At 36.9% G+C, this 11,230-nt stretch overlaps 1 protein-coding gene across 1 annotated transcript; it reads left to right on the top strand.

Moving 5' to 3' along the window:
• Window positions 1-2,312: 2,312 nt before the first annotated feature.
• Window positions 2,313-3,251, top strand: LOC144254512 (olfactory receptor 8B3-like). Its single transcript, XM_077797768.1, has one exon. It carries the CDS (start codon window positions 2,319-2,321, stop codon window positions 3,249-3,251), a length of 933 nt encoding a protein of 310 aa, XP_077653894.1. The 5' UTR covers window positions 2,313-2,318.
• Window positions 3,252-11,230: the final 7,979 nt, after the last annotated feature.

Raw genomic sequence — 11,230 nt, 5'->3', positions numbered from 1 at the left:
ACAGCTAAACTGTGGAAACAACCTAGATGCCCTTCAGTAGATGAATGGATAAAGAAACTGGTATATATACACAATGGAATATTGCTCAACATTAAAAGAGAATGAAATCATGGCATTTGCAGGTAAATGGGTGGAGTTGGAGAATATCATGCTAAGTGAGGTAAGCCTATCCCCCCCAAACCAAAGGCTGAATGTTCTCTCTGGTAAGTGGATGCTGATCCATAATGAAAAGTTGTATTGCAATTGTGTATAATGAATCAAAATGCATTCTGCTGTCATACATACCTAATTAAGATAAATAAATAAATTAATAAAAAACACAAAGGGTTGTATGATGCATTTTGTTTTTATTTTTGCTTTCTTAGTGCTGCAGATTGAACCCTGCAATAATCTACCACTGAATCAAATCTCCTGCCCAACTTTATTTTTTATTTTAAGACAGGGTCTCCTAAGCTGAATTTGAGAACTTCCTCAGCCTTCTGAGTCCCTGACATTACGGGCAAGTGACACCAGGCCTGGCTTCTTTCTTTTCTCCTCCTCTTCCTCTTTCTCCTTTTTTCTCTTCTTTTTTGTAAATCATCCATTGACTGCTATAATTGCCTTTGCAGCTTATCTAACCTTTGTCTCTAATACTAGTCATTCCAACCAATGCCCCCACATTAATCCTTATAAGTCAGTGCTGTGGTTACTTCTGTTCTTTGCCAAAAATAAATAAATAAAGACCTAAGTGGCCTTCCATAGGGAATAATCCTGCATTTGGGTACCTGGGAGCTTCCTACACTATACTGATTCGTGGTCTGATCTGAGCTGCAGTCCTGTAAGAGAGATGTTGGGAGTTCAAGGAGGGGCTATGCAAGTCCTCAGGGAGACATTCAGGGAGTGGGGAGACTGCAGTCTTTTTCTGAACTCAGTAACTTGAATCTGGAGTGCCCCTAGATGACTTTTGTGGGTCTAGAACTGGCTTTTATGTAAACATCTTACTGATATTTTTTTCTGTCCTGCATTCTTATCTACAACTAAAAGCATTGGCACTGTATAAGCCTTTGCCAATGGGGCAAAATATCTGTGTTGTATCCAGGACAAGTTCCAAGAATAATAAAGAGATCTTCATTAATTCTTTAATTCTACACATAGAGCATTTACTGATATGCCAGGTGTTGCTCTAGGTGATGCAGAAATAGCACTGAAGTAAATAGACAAAATCCCTGCCTTTTGGGAGCTTAGACTCTAACATATGTAGGTGCATGTAGTGGGGGAAGACACAACAATAAGAAAATGAATGTATGGTATTTCATCTAGTGATAGGTGAAGGGAAAATTCTATTTGGATATGGAAAAGTTTTTCTTATATGTCTTTTCTGTGGATGTGTCCCATTTGGTGGGGAATCAAAATATATGCAAAATGGTATCCTACCAATAAGTTATTTTTTGGTAGATAATTTCTTTTATTTGTGAAAACTAATTTGTAGAGAAAACTCTGGAGAAACACAGGTCTTCTTATTTTTAATCAGGTCCCTAGGATTTCCAAACTCACAAAATCCCCTTGGGATCTTTTGGTGTCAGTAGATGATGCTATTTACCTAACCTCATAGGATAAAGAAGACATTAGGTAAAGCCACCATCAGAAATCATGATCTGTACCTTAGGGTGTTTCAGAGTTTGAGGTATGGAGGGTTGTGCTCTGGGTCTCTCTGTCCATAATTTATAGCAAACAAAAGCAATACCAACAAAAAAATACGTGTTTTCTGGTCTGTAAATTCATCAGAGCTACCTGCCATTCATAAGAATGGAGCAGAAGTTTTATAAAGAGCCTCTCCTGACGACCTGACGCAGAGGGTTGAGAGCTGAATTGTACCCATCATGCTATTCTTCTAGACCTCATCTCTGGAAGCTGGTGAGTATTTGAAAAGCCTCATCTTCTCTCTGTTGAGCCCACCATTGACTTTGAGGTATAGGTGGGAGGTGGATTGTAAAGAAAGAAGTTTAGCTGAGATGAAGTAGTCATTGCCTTCCTGACCTTTTTCCCCTCAGAAATTGCCTATTTCAAAGTGTGAAATATGATATGTCAAGAACTATGTAATGTTTTGAACAACCAACAATAAAAATTAAAGAAAAAAAACAAAAAAAAACAAAAACAAAACTTTACAGATTCTCTAAAACTTATAAACTGAAGAAAAGACAGAAAAGGATGAAGGAAGGATTTAATTCATCTTCTATTCTGGATCTCCATCTCACTGTGTTGGGGCTGGGTGGAGAGAGCTGGCTTCTCCTTTTAATGTTACTATTTCTCTTTTTCTCACAGACTCAGTCCAGGAAGGAATGGCCTCAGGCAATGGCTCCTCAGTGACCCAGTTTATCCTGCTGGGCTTAACACAGCAGCCAGAGCTCCAGCTGCCTCTCTTCCTCCTCTTCTTAGGAACCTACTTGGTCTCTGTGGTGGGGAACCTGGGCTTGATTGTTCTGATTGTTCTGAATCCTCACCTGCACACTCCCATGTACTACTTCCTCTTCAACCTTTCCTTCATTGATCTCTGCTACTCCTCCGTCATTACCCCCCGAATGCTGATGAGTTTTATAAATCAGAACATCATCTCTTATGCAGAGTGCATGGCTCAGCTCTTTTTCTTTGCTTTTTTTGTAATTGATGAGTGCTGTATTTTGACATCAATGGCCTATGATCGATATGTGGCCATTTGTAAGCCCCTGCTTTACAGAGTCACCATGTCCCATCAGGTCTGTCTTTTGCTAATGGTGGGTGTGTATGCCATGGGGCTTGTGGGTGCCATGGCCCACACTGTATGCATGATGAGACTCAGTTTCTGTGACAGCAACATCATCAATCACTACATGTGTGACATACCTCCTCTCCTGAAGCTCTCCTGCACAAGCACCTCTGTCAATGAGCTGGTGGTTTTCATTGTGGTGGGTGTCAATGTTATAGGGCCTAGCCTTATCATCTTCATTTCTTACACCTTGATTCTGTCCAACATTTCCAGCATCTGTTCCACAGAGGGCAGGTCCAAAGCATTCAGCACCTGCAGCTCTCATATTATTGCTGTTTCTCTTTTCTTTGGAGCATCAGCATTCATGTACCTTACACCATCTCCTACTGGGTCTCTGGATCAAGATAAAGTCTCCACAGTTTTTTATACCATTGTGGGACCAATGATGAACCCTTTCATCTACAGTTTGAGGAACAAAGATGTCCATGTTGCTCTGAGAAAGACTTTGAAGAAAAGGATGCTTTCCTAAACAGAAAGTGTGTTTAGTATAGATGCCTGATCTTCATTAGGGCAAATGAGATATGAATCATGGAGTGAATAATAGGAAATGGAAATAAAATGTAAATAATGTGATAATATAGTTAATTGTTAACTATACAAATCAGTTCATTGGCTAAGGCAACATAAGGAAAAGGATGGTCAGTTTCTTCATTCTTTCTGAGAGAAGGGAGAGTAAGTCTGTCTTACATTCTCTGGGTTATTCTCAGAAACTATAAAGTGTTAAGTAGAATAAGGTTTCATGATACTAAATCAAGAAATGGTAAGATGATGAGATCTGACTAGGACACATCTGGAATTCTTGAGAAACTGTGTCATGGAAATATTTGACTTTTATGGACTTGGAGGCAGTCATTTAGTCTTTCACTTGATAACCCTCTTTTGGGTGGTTAAGTGGCTTTTATTTCGGAGATTCCTTTGTTTCCACAATTGAGGAAAGCCTTGTGGGTGCTCTTCTCACTACATTTTTTTCTTTTTGCTTCATTCTGAGGGGAGTTAGGTAAAGGGAGGTCAAAGATGTTCTTGTGATCTTAGTTCCTAAATCACCATTTAGAGAAGCCAGGATAAAGGGACTTCCATGGGTTTGACCTCATGGAGTCCATGAGAGGATTGTGTGTAGGAGGACATGCTATTTCTTCGCTGGGAAGAAGTTTACTGCAAATGTTTATCAATAATCAGTTGCTTCGTGGATTTCACTATAAATCACTCAGGGAATTATTAACCTATTTCCAGGGTGGGGTAAAATGAACATAGGCCTTCAAAACAGAGGAGGAAGAAGAAAGCTAAATCTTTTGTGTGGTTAATATCACAAGGAATTTTATTGTTCACCCACTCTTTTCCCTTACGAGATCCTAACACGTCAACCTCCTTTCCTAATTCTTTTCCCACATAATGCATACATCTCCTAACACCTCTCTCCTTCTGCACACCAACACACCAACTTCATTTCTGTTCCTCCTTCTCAGATGTCACTGTCTCTCAGTTATTGTGCCATCTGTTCCCTCTGCCTGGAATGTTCCTGTGGCACCTATCACTGAGATCTCGGTTGACATGTCACCTCCTTAGTAGAGTCCATATTGATCATCTATTAAAATAGGTATATAGTTATTCTCTTCCCTTCTGAAGTAAGTACACAGTTATTCTCTCAAATGGTAAGATTGTGAGATTTTGACTAGGACACTTCTAGATCTTACCATTAAGATATTTTTGTCTTTTCCTCAAATAATATTTACAGTCTTAATTCATTAGTAGTGAGATCTTTCCTGCTAACATTTCACTCTCTTTTGTCTTCTGAGTTTTACATGATATAACTCTAGCTTATTTAATAACTGGCAAATGTAAACTGAGCTTCTATTCTATTTTAGACATCAAAATATTAAGGATTTGTTGTTAATGAGAAAAATATTGTGGTGAAAAAATAGAAAATGCATGTGTGTGTGCGCGCGCACATGCATGAATATATCAGAAAAAAAATCTATAGAAAGTTTTCAGTTAAGCTGATAATAAAGAGAATAACTGTGTATTTACTTTAATGGGTGGAGTCAGGACGGGCTCTACTAAGGAAGAAGCATGGGAGCTGAGATCTCAGGGACAAAAGGAAGACAGCCACATGGACATTCCAAAAAGAGGAAAGAGATGATACAAAATCTAAGAGGTGCTGACATCTAAGTATGAGCAATAGGAAAGAGGTTGGTGTGTCAGGGGTGTAATGGGAGAGGGGAAAACAATAGGATATATATGTATTATGTGGGAAAAGAATTAGGAGAGGAGGTTGAAGTATTAGACTCTCATAAGGGAAGAGTGGGTGTTTTGAAAGCATAATAAAAATCCACGTGATATTAACCACACAAAAGATTTAGCTTTTGTCTTCCTCCTCTATTTGGAAGGCCTGTTTTTGTTCATTTTATAACCACCCTGAAAATAAGTTAACAGTTCTGTCAGTGATTTGTAGTGAAATCCATGAAATAATATAGTCTAACACCAAACTGTCATGTCCTGCAGGAGAGATAATGGTTTCTTTTGCTAATTTTCTACACATACCAGAAGATGCATCCAAAGCTACAGAATCTCAACTGAAACAAGAATAGAAGGTGAAGCTCCCCTGATTTTGTGCTTTCACCCTCAGTACAAATGGCCCAACATGGAAAGAACACTGGAATGGGTACTACAGGATCTGCTTTTGGTTGCAGATTCCGTAAGTGTTGTGCTCTCTGTTCTCTCAGTTTTACTTTCTGCATGGCTAATATTAAAAGTGCTGTGGTGAGATTAAATAAAATGTTACATCATTATAAAGTGCTTAGTGTTCTAAAAATTATACTGAAGTGATTCTAAGAAGCACCTGTCTTTTCACATAACTTACCCAAAATCAATATTGTACCTTATACTCAATGACATCTCATTGTTACTGATTTGCTAGATCTAGCTGCCATTGCTTGTGTCTGGCAAATGTGATCATATGTATCAATGTTGCTGTCACTGCAAGTGTGTCAGGAGCATTGTGCAGGGAGGTAGTTCATTGTCATTTAAGATTCTTTTAAGTGTGTGTGTGTGTGCATATATATATATATATATATATATATATATATATATTCTTTTATGTCTATATATGTACATACCCAAATATATGTATATATACATGAGTTTAGTTATACAGTTTTTATAACTGTAACTTCACTATAAATTTAATGCGGCATTGAAGTATGTAGCTATCAAATACATGCAAGGATATGGTGAAAAGAGCAGTGGGTATAATTTTGTTATTTCATTTCATTTCATTTTCTACTTCATTTCTGCATTGGGGATTGAACACAGGGGTACTTCACACTGAACTATATTTCCAGAAGAACATATTTGAAAATAACAGTTTGAAATACTGATCACAAGAGTACCCTTAACCTGGAATACAGTTATAGTATCACGTGGTATGGTGAGAGGCGTGTACTGAGTTTTAGGGAGACACTGGTGTTACTCTGAGGACTTGCTGAAGATTAGTCTTGATTTGAATAAATATCCTTCTCAGGAATTTAAAGAGTGAGGTAAAGTAGTCTTTTTAAAAAATTTTTTCAGTAATAGTGGAGAGCATAGTCCAATTTCATGTTTGGAAATTTGAGTTATGAATACAAAATTAAACAAAAGATCACAGGACTGCCGGTACCCCACTCCACCCTGGCTTCAATTCTTTAAGTTCATGAGTCTCTTGTCTCTTTTTGAGCAATTCTTGTTCTGCCTGATTTAGGTGAGAAATTCCATAACCTGGGTTATTATCATTAGAGTTCTGAATATCCTTATACAGTCCAATGGCGTGATTTTAAAGTTATCAGAAACATTAATTTGCAGAATTATTCCATGAAACTTCTTGAAGACACGGTTTCTAGATAGGCAATTCTGCAAATTCGTGTTAATTTAGGTAAAGCAACTTAACTATGGGCAAAATTTAAAATACCCATGGTTGATATCTGATGACTATATAAAAGTGACATTGAAATTTAGTTATTCCTGTAGAATCTAATAGTTTTACCATTAGAATTATGATTGATAACATATCAAAATGCCACAACACGAGACAAAATCAGTCACGGTCATTCCAGGTGAATTGAGCTGGCACTAAATAATCACACAGACATAGAAAGTACCTTTTTCTTGGTGTTCAGTGACGACTTTGCTACCCCAGCCCCCACAAGTGAGGCAAGAGAGGCACACTAAAAAAACAAATAAATAAATAAAACTAAAAAAAAAGAGCACACCTGAAACCACCCTATTTATTGAGGTAAAGACATTTGAGAAAGTTCAAGCCAAATAAGGCAAGGGATCGGGATCGGGTTTCAGGGGATTGCTTGGGGATGTCTTGCAGTCAGCAGATTGACTGACATCTTGGAAGGCCACACCCATCTGAGGTACCATGTGCAATCAAAGGCAGAGCGAGGGAAAAGAACACATATGTCACATAGCCCAGTCAGAGCAGCAACATCAGTCCAGTCCAGTCATGGGCTCAAATGCTCATAACTCACACACGGACCATAGCTGGCTCTCGACATCAAGATGTATATGATTTTTAGGAAACTCATACATTTTTGGAACACATATTTACAATACATTATATAGGCATAAGTCTAATAATTCTCTCATAGTTCCATGGGCCTTTGGACACCCCAAATCTAGTTCTAGGTCAAAGAACTTAATTTTAGAATTTAATTTTTGGAAGCATATTAAAAATATCAAGAATATTAGGATACTTGTTCTAGAATGATCTTGGTTATCTGTTTAGTCAAAGTGAAAAAAATTGTAAGAGAAAATTAGATTATGCAGTTTTAACAAAAACAGTTCTTTCAAGATTGAAAAGATTCACTTTTCTTAAGGAATTAGAACTTAATAAAAGATGATACAAAAAATCATCTTGCTAAAACACAGAATCTTTCTGTCCCAGGTAAATTACCTAAAAAATGAAAAAGAATTCAATATTTGCTATTATGAATAAATAAATACACTTGAAAACCCTCATTGTTTTTAATACAGAGGGCTATATTTTAGATTTAAATTAGTATACTTTTGATATAAAACTTAATTTATATATAATTTCCTATGATTTTTGGCCAAATTGATGACACATAAAATTGCTTTCATGAGATTCATCTTCCAAAAACCTACAACTTGGAGCTGCGGTTGTGGCTCAGTGGTAGAGCACTTGCCTAGCACATGTGAGGCACTGGGTTCCATCCTCAACACCACATAAAAACAAATAAAATAAAGGTCTATTGATACAAACAAACAAATAAACAAAAAACCTACAACTTGCTCTGACTTCAATTTGCTTAAACTTCATTTTTATCCTACCCTTCTTTTTCTAAGCATTTCGACCACAACAAATTCTTTCTCAAACAAAATTTGCTTTTTAAAATTTTATTTTAATTTTCTGTCTGTATTTTTTATTTGTTTTAATTAGTTACACATGACAGTACAATGATCTTGACATATCATACATTTGAATCAGATGGGATATAATTTCTCATTTTTCTGAGTGTACAGGTTGCAGAATTACATTGGTCATTCAGTCACATATATACCCACAGCAATAATAATGTCTATTTTATTCTGCTGTCCTTCCATTCCCCCCCTTCCCCTCCCCTCCCCTCCCATCACTTCTCTCTACCCAATCTAATGTGACCCACTTCTTCTTTTTTTTTTCCCTCACATTGTCATACCTGAATTCTGTATAACGAAGGGGGGTCTCCTTCCCTCTTCCATGCAATTCCCCTTCTCCCTCTCATTCCCTCCCACCTCACTTCCCTATCTAGAGGTAATTTTCTTCTCATGTTCTTCCTCCCTACCCCATTTTGAGTCACCTCCCTTATATCAGAGAAGCCATTTGGCATTTGTTTTTTTGGGATTGGCTAGCTTCACTTAGCATAATATGCTCTAATGCCATCCATTTCCCTGCAAATGCCATGATCTTGTTATTTTTTAGTGCTGAGTAATATTCCATTGTGTATAAATGCCACATTTTTTTTCCATTCATTCATTGAAGGACATCTATGTTGGCTCCACAGTTTAGCTATTGTGAATTGTGCTGCTATAAACATTGATGTGGCTGTGTTCCTGTAGTATGCCATTTTTAGGTCTTTTGAGTATAGTTCTAGAAGAGGAATAGCTGGGTCAAATGGTGGTTCCATTCCCAGTTTTCCAAGGAATCTCCATACTGCTTTCCAAATTGGCTGCACCAATTTGCAGTCCCACCAGCAATGTATGAGTGTACCTTTTTCCCCCACATCCTCACCAGCGCTTGTTGTTTGACTTCATAATGGCTGCCATTCTTACTGGAGTGAGACGGTGTCTTAGAGTAGTTTTAATTTGCATTTCTCTGATTGCTAGAGATGGTGAGCATTTTTTTGTGTATTTGTTGATTAATTATATATCTTCTTCTGAGAAGTGTCTGTTCTGGTCCTTGGCCCATTTGTTGATTGGGTTATTTGTTGTTTAACTTTTTGAGTTCTTTGTATATCCTAGAGATTAGAGCTGTATCTGATGTGTGAGGGATAAAAATTTGTTCCCAGGATGTAGGCTTCCTATTCACTTCACATATTATTTCTTATTGAGAAAAAAACTTTTTAGTTTGAATTCGTCCCATTTGTTGATTCTTGGTTTTAATTCTTGTACTATAGGCATCTTATTAAGGAACTTGGGGCCTAACCCCACATGATGAAGATTAGGACCTACTTTTTCTTCTGTTAGTTGCAGAGTCTCTGGTTTGATTCCTAGGTCTTTGATCCATTTTGAGTTAACTTTTGTGCAATTTCATTTTGTTGCATATGGATTTCCAGTTCTCCCAGCACCATTTGTTGAAGATGCTATCCTTTCTCCATTGCATGCTTTTAGCACCTTTGTCTAATATAAGGTAGTTGTAATTTTGTGAATTGGTTTCTGGTCTGTATCATTGGTCTACCAGCCTGTTTTGCTGCCTGTACCAAGCTGTTTTTGGTACTATTGCTCTATAGTATATTTTAAGATCTGAATAGCAATACCACCTGTTTCACTCTTCTTGCTTAGAATTGCTTTAGCTATTCTAAGCAGTAAATCTTCATATATACAATTTGATCAAATACATATCAATTTGCTTAAAAATAAATTATTTTCCTTCTTAGTTTTAGTTTTATTTAACACATATAATCCTTAGAAATTGTGAATCAATGCCTTGTAGATGAACACAAATTTATAATTTCTAGAAAGATGTGCTTTTTGATTACATAAATCTTGAATGTGGAAATGCACCCAATATACTTCACATTTAAAAATAATATAAAAAATGTTAAAGAATATAAAGTTTAAACTTATGTTCAATAATTGATAATTTAATATTTTAAATAAGGATCTGGGAAACTTGGTGTTCCAAGAGAAGTCTTCTACCCCGGGGGCCTTGGTTGAGCCACTGGAGCCAGAGAACACAGTGGGTTCAATCCACTCCAGAGAGAGATCTTGGGAAGCAAGGACAGTCACTTTGGGCATTTGTCTGTGTCACCAGATTTTTTTACAGGTTAAAACAACAACAACAACAACAAAATTAAGAAGCAGCAGCTTACAGCAAATTTGTTGTTGCAATTGCATCAGTCACCAATAATAATAACTCAGGGCATTTATTGGTAACTGGTAATATATGTTATGTGTTCTGGGTAAGAATTGAGATAAGAAGGAAACACCTGTCCTGAGGTTACTTATTATCTTTATGGATCAGGGAGTCCTCAGACCTATTGTGCTATGCCAGTCTGACCTAGGTGAGGATATCTTATGGCTTTTATTTGCCCTGGGCTAAAGAATTTTGAGATCTCCATCTTGCAACATTTCTTCCATTCTGTAGATTGTTTCTTAATTCTGTTGGTTATTTCCTTTGCTGTGTAGAAGCTTCTTAGTTTGATAATATCTCTCATTTGTCTATTTTTTTACTTTTGTTACTTTGTATCTTTTGGGTCCTATCTAAAAATATCAATGCCTACACAAAATTATTGAAGGGTTCTTCCTATATTTTCTTGTAGTAATTTTATATTTTCAGGTTTTGTAGTTAGGTCTTTGAGTTGATTTTTGTGCATGATGTGAGGAAAGAATCTATCTTCATTCTTTGGCATAAGTATATCCAATTTTGCCAGCCCCATTTGTTGAAGAGACTGTCTTTTCTCCACTGTATGTTCTTGGTGACTTTGTCAAAACTCAGTTGATGATATGAATATGGATTAATTTCTGGATTAATTTCTATTCTATCTCTCTGTGTCTTTTTATGCCAGTATCCATGGTCATCTCAGCAACCTCTGGGTGGTGTCTCTACTTCAGAAGTCCATGATTGGCTCAGAGGGTAACTGTAACTGTTCCAGCTCTGGAACACTTCCAGCCTTCAGTAGTCCAAACACCAATCTATTCTGATTCTAGAATTTGGTCATGCTTTCTTTTCTATTTGCACCAGTCCTGGAA

The sequence above is a fragment of the Urocitellus parryii genome, chromosome 4 (genome assembly GCF_045843805.1).
Source record: "Urocitellus parryii isolate mUroPar1 chromosome 4, mUroPar1.hap1, whole genome shotgun sequence".
NCBI classification, from domain to species: Eukaryota; Metazoa; Chordata; class Mammalia; order Rodentia; family Sciuridae; genus Urocitellus; species Urocitellus parryii.
Note: the sequence above shows the minus strand (reverse complement) of the source record. Positions and strands in the feature narration are given on the sequence as shown.